The sequence below is a fragment of the Colletotrichum chrysophilum genome, assembly GCF_026319265.1.
Source record: "Colletotrichum chrysophilum strain AFK26 chromosome Unknown scaffold_41, whole genome shotgun sequence".
Lineage (NCBI taxonomy): Eukaryota > Fungi > Ascomycota > Sordariomycetes > Glomerellales > Glomerellaceae > Colletotrichum > Colletotrichum chrysophilum.
In genome coordinates, this window is record NW_026517328.1 from 214,637 (window position 1) to 228,748 (window position 14,112).

A 14,112-nucleotide genomic window follows, 5' to 3' on the forward strand; every position below is an offset into this window, starting at 1 on the left:
CAGACCAGGTGGTATTCAAGCCACATGGGGACAGTTTGCTGCCATTGCTTTGGAAAAGACCTTGTCAAATCACGCAGGCTTTTTAACATTACTCAAAACTCTGCTTCGTCTGGGATACTTCGAAGCCTTTGAAGAATTCACTGGGAAAACCGGGTTGAGACCGATACTGGACTCGCCAATACGCATGAACTTCTTCGATATGCCTTCAAGTTCAGAGAACATTCTACGCGACATGATCCAAGGAACAAAACACTGGTCAAGCGTCCTGCGTCATAGACGGGTCGTCGATATGCTCCAAGCGGCACTTCATTCCAAGAATATAGCCTTTGCCGACCTGCTGCTTAGCAAAGGGGTAAGCATGCACGACCACGGTGATATTTGGAGAGGATCAACCGCACTTGAACTCTCTTTGAAAGGTCTGAGAGCGGATCAGTCGACGAGAAGAAAGTTAGCCAAGCTGGTGCTTAAGTACCCTGACGCGTCTCGACTCAACGAGTACAGCACAGACAACGAAGGATATGCGTTGATACATAAATTGGAATCATCTTTGGGAGACGACTTGGGAGGCGATTTCGAATGGCTTCTGGGAAAGCTGATAGATCGAGGCTTGGATCCCAACATGCGGATCGACTCATACCCACATCGTACGGCGATTGTGGATTATGTGCTTAATCGTATGCCCGCTCCTGCTGCAGCTATCTTCAGGAATGGTGGGGATCCGTTTCTAGCCGACTGTAACGGTTTGGACGGGGCTTTAGCTGCGGCCTACCGCAATTCAGTGTCTTTCTTGGATGACATTGCAGTCAATTCTGCTAGCCCCTACAAAGATTGGCACCGAACGTGCTACATGAATATTCTGGACAGTGAGCCCGCGGTATTTTGGGGTGGGCTCAACGCACTTCATCTGGGGGCCGCTAGCGGATCCGATGACGTATTACGGTTTTACCTGGAGAACAACCTGCTAGAAGACGTCAACGCCAAAGCCGACGCCAATATCACACCTCTACATGTGGCGACAATCAATGGCCACGTATCTACGGTGGTATATTTATGCTCACGAGGCTGCAATGTTAACGCCTGCGGAGTATATGAGAGCTCTCCGCTCCATTTCGCAGCGAGAGCAGGAAGGTTGAACCTCGCCAGGGTCCTCTTCCATGCGGGATGCAGGCCATCACGGGACGCAACTGGGTTTTTACCATCTTTCTATGCCCCAAACGACAACAAACATCTAAGCGAATGGCTGATGTCCATTGAGGCAGAGGCGAAACCTGCGCAGAACATGCCTTTGCTAGCAGAAGCTGCCCACAGATCGCCTTATCGAGCCTTCGCAAATTTGTGTCAAAAGGCTATCGAAGACAATAATTCACAAATCCTTGAGACTTTGCGAAATGCAGGCTATAACTTTGAGATGCCTCTTGGCAGTTGCGGGTGCACTGCGCTCATCCAAGCAATTGAGATGGGTCGAAGCAGCATCGTCAGGTGGCTGCTGCAAAACCAAGCAGATATAACCCGAGAGGTATGCCATTCTGCATCCCGAATCTCTGCAATGCATTTGGTTATACGAAAACACAATCTTAATGAGGTGCTTCGTCAATGTCTGGAATGTTATGCGGTGGGTGGAGGCCACTTCACGGAAGCGAGGCCAGGGTTTCTCGAGACAGCGGTCAGAGCTGGAAATGTCGACGGACTTGAAATTCTTCTAGGAGCATTGAAGAACAATCTAGAAGTCAGACAGTAAGTTTTGATACTCACAATGGAAGAGAACAATGAGTAACATTTCGCAGGAAACCCTGTCAGACACAGTGGACCTTAACGGAGGCTCTGACCCAAACAGATTCCAGAGGGTGGTCGCCATTACACTGGGCAGCGCACAAATGCAAACTACGAGCAATTCAGACGCTACTTGAATATGGAGCTGATATCAACGCTCAAGCCTTAGAATTACATCAAACGCCCCTGAATTGCGCACTGAAATCACGAAAGGACAAGACTTGCGCCGCCGCTCTGCTTCTCATCAGGAACGGCGCTAGTGTCGATTTTCGAGATCGACTTGGAAGAACAACGCTGTTACAGGCGGTTTACGCAAGCCGATTTCCAGTCGTCAAGGATCTCCTCAATGCCAACATCGACTACACCGTTACAGATCACGAGAACTCTTCCGTCTTGGATCTAATGTCTATGAACAACGAGAACAGCTGCCAATTCTTTGCCCGTTGTTTTCATCTCGGTCTTAATATACACAGGAACAACTCTATGAGATACGTCGAGTCCGCATTTCATCACGCTACTCGTAAAGATCATTTTACATCCTTCATCTTGAATTCGGATGTTGATATAGAGGACAGCTCAGTTTTCCCGTGGACCAGAGCCAGCCCAACACCAATATGGATAACTACTGCCTACAGATACTATTTAAGGAGATATGGCCACGACTCTTTGAAGACATTCGCAAATCTTGAACCAGCCCGTGGTTGGAGTCCTTTGTGCATATCTGCATCGACTGGGGACTTGTTGATGTTAAAGAATCTACTACATATAGGTGCTGATGTCAACTTCGAAGGCTGTTCGTTTGGGTCAGCCTTGATGGCTGCTTGCGCGGCTGGTCAGAAAGATTGCGTGATGTACTTGGTTCGTCGAGGGGCGCTATTGACATACATCGGGAATCAAGGATTTAGATCTGCGCATAAAGCTTCTGAAGCGGCTCCAGCCATATTGGTCTGGTTATTGGTTCAACGCTTCGTCGACCAGAAGAAGTTGGCGCCAATCCCCAATCAGCGGTCAATTACTACGGAACGACCTGAGTGCTTTACGTGGGGTGGCCCAATCACAGAGGAGCTCCAAATCAGTAGCATGATGGAAAGATTACCGAGTGACTCTTCTCGGGAATATTGGTCTAGGCTGATGAAAAAGAAGGCAACTTTTAGCGGAAATATCTTGGCGCTCGATACGGGGAGGCGCAACAGACGACCTTTGAATTTGATTCCAACGGAGATCGTGAGAATTCACCCGGATGGCTACTCGGCTCAGAAAGCTGAGTCCGGGCAGAAGGCCCATAAGTTTCCGACAATGTTCTTCGACGGTCTGCTATGGTACACACCCTGACTTGGTTAGGATTGGCTGCGTTTTGAACTGAGTGGTTTGGAAGTTGCATTTATTCATATATGCATCCCTCGAAGATGGTCTCAATGCTGGTTTTCAGAATTTTCTCTTTCGTCATGTGGCCGAGTCTCATGTAAATACCCACAGTTGAGAGGTGTTGTCTGCGACATCAAATTGAGAACCTTCATTGGAATCTCTGATCATGCTGCTGTTTACTCATCGCGGAAGTAAAAAAATTTGGGCCAAGTGAAACAATTGATTTGTACGTTCTGTTTTCTTCCAGAACTACTGGGCACTCATTGGATTGGTCGTGCTAACACATGATTATATGCCAGCTCGCGGAAGCTCGCCCACATTGATGACCTTAAAGTGGCTTCCCTTGACCACCCGAAACTTGAACAACTCTCTCTCCGCCTGTAGGGGCGTGAGAAGCTCTGGTATGATACTGACACACTCTAGCCTCGCGAATGGCGTATGGCCGTTTGAGGATATGTCCTCCAACTCGTCAAGAAAATCCAGTTGATCAATTCTATACAGCTCTTGAGATACTGGATCATACGGTCTGTCAGATCTCGCATCATCCAAGTCCCACAGCTTGATGTCTAAGATCCTTAGGTTCTTGAAATGATCCCTGAGAAGCCCGAAGACCAGTCGCCAAGGCCCTTTTTTGGAGTCATCTTCGAAGGCCGCGTTGCGGGCATCAATGACTACGTGCTGTATTCTTTCACATAGATCTCGGGGCATGGGCCATTCTTTCTCGGTAACGTTCCGCCTTCGAGTTGCGAGGACAGGTCCGGGGCCCTTGTGGTCGCCAGTCCAGCTGCGCTCAGCTTGCATCGACCCGTTCCAGTCAACCTCCAGAAAATCCTGCGAAGAATTGAACGGGATAGAATCTGGCTGCGGTTCTCCAAAGTAGGTGAATGCCAACGCTCTCGTTTCCCGGCTGACTGCATATAGAGCCACGCTAGACCATGATCTGTACGGTTGAAAGTGGATTTGCGGTCCTTCTCTCCATTCCAGGTCGATAACGACTTTCCCCTGCGTTACGGTAGGAGTTTGCGACATGAGCATGATCTTGTCTCTGAGCTCTTTTGGCAGGTCCATGAACACTGGAAATGTCGTTAAAGCGGGTCGGCTTGGTCCATCATTGGTTTCGTGGCTTTCATCGCTCGGCGGGTCTACGACCATCTGGAACGGTCGATAAGATTTTGGTAGTCGTTTGGGATGGTAGGGGTGGCATCGCATATGTCTTCGTGCCTTGAGAATGATGTCGGGCCATCTCTCGCGATTTGTCGAGTTAATTACGATTTCAAGGTTGCCCTTAATCTGTGGTTCAATTGCATCGTACAATTCTTCCGGTGACGCTTGTGTCGCAGGTTTGTTCTCTCGCGGAGCAATAAACTTGGAGAAAAATGACTTCATTTTCAAGCAGATGGAGTTCAGTATCGGCGGTGAGGGAATGGTCGGCATGGGCCGGTCTCGAAGGCAGGCGGGGTGTCGTCCTCTTATCGTCCCATTCTTGTCGACCCTTCAGCTGAAGACACGTTGACTTGAGTCAAGGACTGCCAAGGCAGCACTTGAGGCGACATTCGGGCAGGATTACTCATCCTCTATTGAGGTAAACTGTGGTTTCAAAGCCTGTGGGCCGTGGCAGTGTACCTGGGCGTGATCTTCGCCATTATAATGCGCCCACCGGCAGCCCCATTCAAGAGGTATGGTAGCGAGAAAAAACGCCTTACCTGGCCCTTTGATAGCGATGGGCAGTTTCGTCCTTACACTCATGCAGGCGAGGCATCAAGCAGGCCTCCGCAATGAACAATCAGACGGTGAGTACTCATAAGCGAAGTGATGTTGACTTGAAGCTTCTTCCACAGCATCAGTCGCTCTCAACATGGGTACAACGAATTGGCAAGAGATAATGATTAACTATTGTACGAACTCAAGAATGAACCCAACGTAAAGTACTTAAATGTCGAAAACGTCAATACACATCCTCCGATTATCTACAAGTTCCCAATGGTCTTGGTCTTGTACCCAACTACCGGTAGCGGAAGACGCAACAGCAGACTGCTTGTGATGACGCTGAGGCTACTCAAAGCCATTGCAAGTGCCGCCCAAACCGGATCTAACCTCGTGTGACTTCCGTTCGTCTTGATCGGGTACAGGACACCTGCGGCGATAGGCAGAGCAACGAGATTGTAGACCAAAGCCCATGCAAAGTTGAACTTGACGCGTCTGAACACCGCTCGACTGAGACTCGTGAGTGTGAGAAGCGTCGTGAGGCTTGAGTTGATGAGAACAAAATCGGCAGCAGAGATGGCGACGTCGGAACCTGAGCCAATGGCAATGCCAACGTCTGCGACAGTCAATGCAGGAGAGTCATTGATGCCATCTCCAACCATGGCCACGGTCGGCCGCCGGTACCTGGAGTTCCCAATGCCCAGAAAGGATTCAATCTTGATCTGGCTCTTCTGCAGGTACTCAATCTTCTCGGCCTTCTGCTCAGGAAGCACGCCGGCGATGATGCGGTCCTCCGGGATGCCGACCATAGCACCAACAGCTCTTGCGGTCTTGGCGTTGTCTCCAGACAGCATCCATACGTCAATACCCTGCTCTCGTAGAGCATCCAAAACGGGCTTCACCTCTGGGCGAATAGCATCCGAAACAGCGAAAATGGCTAGAGGATTCCATCCAACACTGTCGTCGGACGAGACTAATTTGCCAGCAGCCAGAACCACGGACTTGGCTTGACTCTTCCAACTGTCTAGTTCCTCCAACGTTTGCTCATCAAAACTGGCTCCGTGATCAGCCATCAGGGCTTCATTTCCAACAATGATCTCGAACGAAGCCGAGAAAGAAGCGCTTGTGAAGGTGCCTTTGATGCCCTTTCCAGGCACCTCTGTGATGCTTGTGGACTTGAAGCTATTCTGGCATTGAGACCCGCAGAAAGTGGTGATAGCTTTGGCGATTGGATGGCTGCTGTTGCTCTCGAGTTCCGCCAGGCAGCCGAGGATGATGTTCTCATCCCAAGCACCCTTTTGGGCGTCGTCGATAGCGAGGATACGGTGGTCAGTGAGCGTGGGTTCTCCACCCTCAGTCAAGGTGCCAGTCTTGTCGAAAACGATAATATCCAGGTTGCTGGCCTCCTGAAAGGCTTCACCTCCACCCTTAGCTAGAATACCATGTTTTGCCGCGAGTCCGCCACCAACAAAAAGTGCAGTCGGAGCAGCAAGACCAATGCCGCATGGACAAGCTACGACAAACACGGCGATGGCGAATTGAAGAGACCAGAATGGCCAGCCTCCAACCGCGACGTCTTCATAATCTTGTGGTAGACGGCCCGAAAGTCCAAGACCCAGCCAGGTTACCCAGGTTGTAATGGCGATGAGTGTGACAACTGGAACGAAGTAGCCAGTGATGGAGTCAGCCACACGCTCAATCGGAGCGCGTCGAGCCTGTCCCTCCCGCACGACTTTGATGATCTGATCGAGGAGGGAATCCCCAGAAGCGCCGGTAATCTGCATGGTGATCGGGCCACCGTTGTTGACGGTGCCAGAGTAAATGGGATCGCCCAGCTGCTTCTCCACAGGTTTTGACTCGCCCGTTAGGCTGGACTCGACAAATTCGGCGTTGGAGCCATCGATGAGGACACCGTCCCATGGTGGCGAGCCACCGTGTACAACTCTCACCCGATCGCCGCAGTCAAGCAGGTCCACGCCGATGGTCTTCACCTGGCTGTTCCCATTCTGTTCGTTGACGAGGAGCAGCGCCTCCTTGGGCCTCAAGCTTCCTAACTTTGACACGGCTTCACCAGTCTTTGCCTTGCTATATGCCTCGATCATACGGCCCACCAATAGAAAAAGAGCCAGGAAAACGACGGCATCCATGTGGGAAGGTCTGGATTGCATCTCCACATGATGATTGTTAGTCGCCGCAATGATAATCTCTGCGATCGAGCTGAAGTAGGCGATGGTTGTGGCGAAGCTAACAAGCATGTCCATGCTACCAAACCGGTAAAGGCGGCGCAAAATTGGAACAGGGCTGCCAGGTCGCCAGAGCGAGTATAGTTCTTTAATCGCCCGTCGATGAAAGATATCCGCGGCAAAAACGTAAACAGGTGTCGCCATTATCAAAAGAGACCACTCGGCTCGTGATACACCACTGAGCGGCTGCATGAGATAGTGTCTCTCGTGATTCTCTGGTGACACGAGATTCATGTAGACAATGCCGATGATCAGCGTTGGAATGGCGGCAACGAAGCAAAGCAAAACGCGGTGCATCAGACCTAGTCGTGTGCGACGCATCATTTGCTGAGACCTCTCCTCCATGGTAGGTGGATGGTAGACCGTGGGTACGAAGGCGTCGTCAGTCGCCATGATGGATTCGAGAATAGCCCTGACGGTGAAGTCTGGAACCTGAGGTACGTATGTGACTGTGAATATGGGATTTTCGAGTGTTCCATGGTCTTGCACCGACAGCCTGTCTCCGAAAGGGGAGAATGCGGCCAAGACTCGTCCTGGGCAGTGTGCACAGTACATGCCGGTGACTTTGATAGAGAGTACTCTGTGGGAATCTTTCAACCGATCGCTGTTGACCTCTATGAGATTGTTTAGAGTGGCTTCGTATCCAAGATCCTCAATTGTAGAGACGATGTTGTTCAGGTGGCTCTTATCGTGGAAGTTCACCACTCCGCTGCTCGTGACGAGATTGACATTGACAGACTCTGTATAGGGCAGCTTCTCTAGGGCGCCGGTCACCGTTCCAACACAAGAGCTGCAAGTCATACCCATGATGGAAAGCGAAGCTTGCCAGAGATTATCCGTAGAGCTCCCAGCGACCTCTTCTACCCGTTCAAGTGTAGGATCGTATCCGAGAGACTCGATGGTGTTGACTAACTCATTCGTGTTGTTCTCGTCGAAGAACTCGATGGTAGCCGCGCGTGTGATGAGACCAACATTGACGGACTGGACCCATGTCTGTGCTTCGAGCGCATTTGTGACATTGCCGACACAGGAGCTGCAAGTCATTCCATCGATCGATATGATGGCTCGGTGCAGCTTCAAAGATTGGTCGTTCCCAATGGCCACTCCAGAGATGGCTTGTCCGTCACCTTCGAGTTTCTCCTCTCGGCATTGCATGCAATGCTCAGCATGTCGCCTTTGCTTTTCCTCTTCGTTGATTTGTCTGCCTACGCAATCGAGTGCTTCGTAAAGACGACGCAGTAGGGAGACGGAGACGACAGCATTAGCATTGGGAGGCTGAGCCACACGGCCTGACCCGGGCTCCTGAACTTGGGGCCCGATGATGATGCTGTCAACGTCATACCCAGCGTCTGCCAGGACTCGGGAGACTTTCTTCGGGGACAGAGCTTTGTCGTGTTCAACGGTGACACTGTGATTGATGATCGAGGTAATGATGGACTTAGGCGAAGGGGTGAGCTCCCGAAGCAGCGGCTCGATAAAACCGGTGCATGTTGGACAGTGGATGTTTGGCACGAGGAAAGTTGTCTCCTGGACAGCCGCCGAACGCCTTGCCATCTTGGAAACCATACTAAGATAATCAAAAACACAGATTCCCTTGTAAGGGGAACGAAAATGAGTCGGATGGTGAATGGAGAGGAACAATCTGATGCTGAAATTTCACGAGAACGAAGTTGAGGACAAGCAAAGGATTGTATTGTAGATGATATCTAGTTCGAAACCAGGTCCACGTATCTATAATACGCAAGGCGGATGGCGTGCTGTCTGTGGGACTTGACACTCATTCACTGACACGTGGACACAATGAATCAGCCGTTGCATCTGGCATTTTGCGGAGTTAAGGACTGATTGATGTGATTGACTGAAGGTTCTGTGGCCTGCAGCAAGCCGTCCAAACTGTGACCACGCCGCAAAATGGCCTGTTCCTAATACTCCCTTTGGAAATGGATACAGCCATGAGGGCTTTGTGCGTCCAGTACAGCAGTATGTTGATGATACGAATGACACCTCGGGCGATCAATAGCAGAAGGCCACCTCATGAGCCATTTGTGCGGGATCATTCTACTGTTGGGACCAAATGACGGTCAGTTCCACATTGCGTCAAAGGACCTGGAACTGGTGGGTCTTTGAGTGTTTTGTGCTTCCAATCGTCGAGGTTGCCGATATTTAGCGTCGCAGCTAAGGCTTGCTTACCTGCATAGGCAGCAGGGGTCACATTCCCCGAATGGCAGGCGGGATTTGGCTTGCATGAAACGATATCTTAGTGGGCGGAGGATTCTTTGGGTGCAGAGTATGCGAAGATCATATGAACGTCACGGAACATGGAGAGGCACTGGGAGTGATACCTCTGAGTCTAGCCGGACTGCGGAGTCGTGGGCACCGGAGCGGGAAGAACTCGGATTTTGTTACAGCAGGAGCACTCAGTATCAGATTCTCAAGCATTAAAACAAGGTGGTATTCGGCAACCAATAAGCATCGATAGTTGAGTCACACAGACGGCAAAACCCTATGCTGTTGGCGGTGATGGGCAAGTGGTCTCTGTAATTGAGTACATGCATCCTGATTATCTTGCTAATTCTACGTTTCACAAGTCACTAAGCTTCTAGTATCCAATTCGTTTTAGAGTTCCAGCAACCCCTCTGGTTGCAAAGCAATTTTTGTTTCGAGAAGCGATTGTCCTGATACGTATTTGTATCAAGCAAACGTATCATTTTGTTGGCATAGAAAGAGTCCATGTCCGGGCGCGTTCGGACGAAACTGGGTCCTCTCGAAGTTCGAAATGACCAAAAACACTCGAGAGTTGGTAACTTGTGAAGTCTGCGAAGGGAGACCCGCCTCCCCATCAGTGTCCACTGATATCCCGACAAACAACAAATGCAAAGGAAGTGGTGCAGCAAATCGCTACAGCCGCTTGGGTGCAAGCATACAGCCGTTGTCTCCGGACGGCCGCGATGAGCACAGCATGAATCGTGACTTCTGAATGTATCGCGGCATGCAGGGCGCTTCATTGTTTCTTCTCGGAAGCAGACACAGTGTCTATGGTCAAATGACATCATGAGTTGACCGTCATCGAACGAAATGTGTGGGCAGAGAAGCCCATCTCCGTGTTGCTTCTTGAGATCCCTTAAGCGGCTCCTCAAAAGGTCCTTGGTGATCAGATTGTTCTGTTCAAGCTCGCATATTTCGATTGTCCACTCCAGCCGAGCCGTCTCAAGCGCATCAACAGTTATCCGCGGTGGAACCTCACCACTAGTGGGGCTGGATCGCTGAACGCTTTGGGACAAGCCGGCAAAAGTGACAATCGTCCCTGGCATCCAGTTGTTTGGCAAGGTCGATGTCTCGCATGAAGGCATATTTGTGTCCAATAACGGCATATAGCGATGCGGGCAGATTTGTAACTTTCCCTCCCAAGCCATACCTTTGGGTCAAGCTGACTTTGCCTGGGCCTCGGAAAAGTACCCCAATGAATGTTCTGTGTTACACCCATTGCAGAAGACCGGTGTCCAAGAGCGTCGTTGAGTATAATCGTTTGTCAAACATCGACTTTGAAGAATCGAATCTTGGTTGGCACGGCAGTCTTGACGGAGATGGTCCTTCATGAGCAACCTTGCGGCTTGCCGCCAGTCAGGTGAACCGTTTATTTGGTTGAAATCGATCATATACCCACGAACATCCACTGAAATACGCTCGTTTGGCTTAAGATTCGTTGGCAACCATACGATTTCCTTGTGCAAATATGCAAACTTTCTGTCCGTGAAGAGCCGCCAAAACATCCGACCAGTTTGCCTATTTAAGGAGATACAGCTGAGGTGGACCGAGGCATCCCATTACTTCCAGTGCAATTTCGGTTGGAAGTCGACAAACAGTGCTGTGCTGCTGGTTCAAGACTTCTTTCTCTGGATTATACGGTACGTATCCAGTATGGACCAGCGTGGTGTCTTGAGGGGTGAGGGGTTGCCGATATGGTATAACCAAGCCTCCTGGAGCGTGGGGCAGATGAGATTCATTGTGCGTTTTGCCTCGTCGTCTATTTGACCTCAGTTTTTTTGATAGGAAAGTCAAATACTTAGGTACGCATCGACATCATATGGCTTGGAAGAACTCTGAGAAAAGAGAATGGAGAGGGGATTAGAAAAACAATGCAGACAGAAGAATGGTCTTGGCCCGTGCTACACTGCTGGGTTAATACTACCTTACGCTACTATCCCTAGACCTTGATGATGGAGTCTCAATTCTGTGGCGAATCAGCGATGAGGTCAAGTGCTTCAGAAATCTGATGTATTGATTCTAAGAAGTATTATCCTCTTGAGCATCTATAGATCTGCAGCCTCCTGGCGAAGTCTGCGAATTTGTAAAACCCACTCTCTGACAACCTTAGGACAACAGAATAATTCCCATGGCTCCAGGGAAATACAGGAGACATTGTAACAGCGGTCGTGTATTCCATCGTATTCAGCATCCATACCAAGTGAATTTGCTGTTCATTGAGCCGCCACCTACTGAGTCTCGAGGTTAGCCGGATTGCGAAGTCTAATGTTTGGTAGCAAAAGTCGTCTGAGCATTGACCCATACCGCAGTGCGCGATCTCAATGTCCTTAAGGGAAGAAAGACAACACTTTTATCCAATCATATAATCACATTCCTCTTTGAGCGAACCCTCGCGATTTTGCCATTAACTTCAACTTGGCGTTGAATTATGCAGAATCGTTCTTCGCCTTTCTCAAATCCTCAATGCAGTCGCTCGTAGGAAATGGTTTTCGAAGCGAGGGCGGCCGTCAAGCCAGTGAACTGTGCAGAAAGACCTTCGGCATCTTAAAACCAAAAGTCCGGTTCCGACTCTTTCGCTGTTGAGGCCATCCTTCGGCTCCGGGAGACGAGTTACATGCTTCATTGGCGGCCGGCATGGCGACGTTCAGCTTGGGTGGAGAATGTGGGAAAGCCATTTTCCCACATTCGCTCGATGCCAAGCCGATGGTGGGAGCACTTTTCCCACATGCGCCCACTCCATCTCTGTGAAGGGTCATCAGAGACGAGCGAAATCCATTCTGATGGTAACTTCATTAACAGTAGTCGAGGAATTGACTTGTTTCTATACAATTATGGTAGCATGTCGTGTAAATGCGGGGTTACCCATGGCGATCGATACAACCTTGTCCTCGGCGCAATTCGTCAGGGGCATCTCTCCGATCCGTGTCCCCTGGTTTGTTGACAGCAAATCTCCGAAGGTTTCGTCAAGGCTTAATGTTTAACCAGGAAACATGAATCGTTTATATAGCGGACGGTCAAACGCATGTTTGACGCCGGGGACTTGGTGCATTGTTGGCCGCCGATTTCGATAAGTTGAGCACGACAACTTACTGCAAACATGAGGACCGTCGCTTTTCTTGGGTTTGTTGCCGCTGTTGTCGCTACTGACCATGGCCCATCAGTAGGTCCACCGCTCCTCGACCTCTTGGGCTCATGAAGACTGACAACATGCTTTCTTGATAGTACGGCGGCACTGGCCCTTACAAGTCGGTATGCACGCGGTGGCCTTTGTCTCGTGCCTGGATGTCGACTAACATGAATGAAAGTATTACTTCGAGGTTGAATCACTGGCCAATCATAGCTTTTACCAGCCGCTAGAATCCGCGGTTGGTTCAAGCCTCAAGCTGCCCGTCATTGTCTGGGGTAATGGCGGCTGCAAGCCTTGGTAAGAGCGTCCGAAGACTTTTAATAGAATTCGCGCTAACATCGACGCAGTATGTCCGAAGTAACACTCTTCTCCATGGAATATGCCAAGTACTAACTTGGCGAAGTCGGTCTTACCTTCAGAGGATTTCTCGGCGAGGTAGCGTCCCACGGTGCACTCGCCATTGCTACAGGACCAGCATATGTCGACCCAGAAACCTACGTAGAACCTCCGAGTGACCCTTCAGTCAACGCATCCGGCCAGGATCCAGCTGCTCTTACTGCCGCTATTGACTGGGTTCACGCCAACGCTGGCAAAGGCGATTGGAAGCACATCGACGCCTCTCGCATTGGTGTGTGGGGACAGAGCTGTGGAGGTCTCGAATCCTACGGCGCCGGCCTGAATGATTCTCGCGTCAGCCATATCGGCATCTTCAACAGCGGTCTTCTCAACGAGACCTCAAGCAAGGAAATTGCCGGCAGCCTCAAGAAGCCTGTATTCTACACGCTTGGTGGACCGACTGATATTGCCTACACAAATGTTGGTTGCCTTGACAATGTTTTATGGGCATTCGAATGCTGACTTCTTACCAGGGTGAGCGAGACTACGCAGATGTTCCTGCGGGAACCCCCGCTTGGAAAGGAAACCACGATCTCGGCCACAGTGCTGCCTTTGATGCTCCCAATGGCGGAATCCCAGCCATGGTTGGTACCCAAATCTTGCAGTGGATGCTGCGTGGGAACGAGTCGGCGAAGGCATGGTTCACCGGCGAGGGTCCTAAGACTATTGGTATCAACGATGTCGTCTTCAAAGACTTGGACAACATCAAGGTCACTCCTATTCAGTAAATACTGGCCGCCCGTTTACGCAAGTAAATATCGAATAACGGATTAATCTTCAAGTCCATGTATAATCTTCTGGTATCCGTACATAACTTAGCAATCAATTTCTTTCTAGTTACCATGCACCTTTGGATTAATGATCCCGTTCGCATCTCGAAAATAATGTTGTCACACAAATGCTAGAGGCGTTTCCTGCTGAAAAACCCAATTCACAGCCAATGTGCCCTTTCAATGACATTAAACGACAACGTCCCTCAAGTGATCACTGGTTTGTGTAGGTAAGGATTTGTGAATTGCCCAAATACTTCCGTCAGCTTCTCGGTGAACAGCCCCTGATGATTGATTAGCCCATGTCCCGAGCATCTATGCCGAGTTTCGATAATATCGCTGCCCCACTGCCAAGAGACGCTGGTCTTTTCCCACATTGTGGGATAGGCCCGATCATCCGGTAGTGGGAAACCACTACCACACTACCCCATGGGATCTCCGCATTTCCCAAGTTCAGCTAAAGTCGTCGTCA

At 50.1% G+C, this 14,112-nt stretch overlaps 2 protein-coding genes across 2 annotated transcripts; one reads left to right on the forward strand and one right to left on the reverse strand.

Moving 5' to 3' along the window:
• Positions 1-5,102: 5,102 nt before the first annotated feature.
• On the reverse strand, positions 5,103-8,636 carry COL26b_005881 (uncharacterized protein; the record flags this gene model as incomplete). The annotated part of the gene is made up of 1 exon (XM_053178716.1): positions 5,103-8,636. One exon carries the CDS (start codon positions 8,634-8,636, stop codon positions 5,103-5,105), a length of 3,534 nt encoding a protein of 1,177 aa, XP_053037359.1.
• Positions 8,637-12,752: 4,116 nt separating this feature from the next.
• COL26b_005882 (uncharacterized protein) lies at positions 12,753-13,598 on the forward strand (the record flags this gene model as incomplete). The annotated part of the gene is made up of 3 exons (XM_053178717.1): positions 12,753-12,771; positions 12,878-13,290; positions 13,344-13,598. 3 exons carry the CDS (start codon positions 12,753-12,755, stop codon positions 13,596-13,598), a joined length of 687 nt encoding a protein of 228 aa, XP_053037360.1.
• Positions 13,599-14,112: the final 514 nt, after the last annotated feature.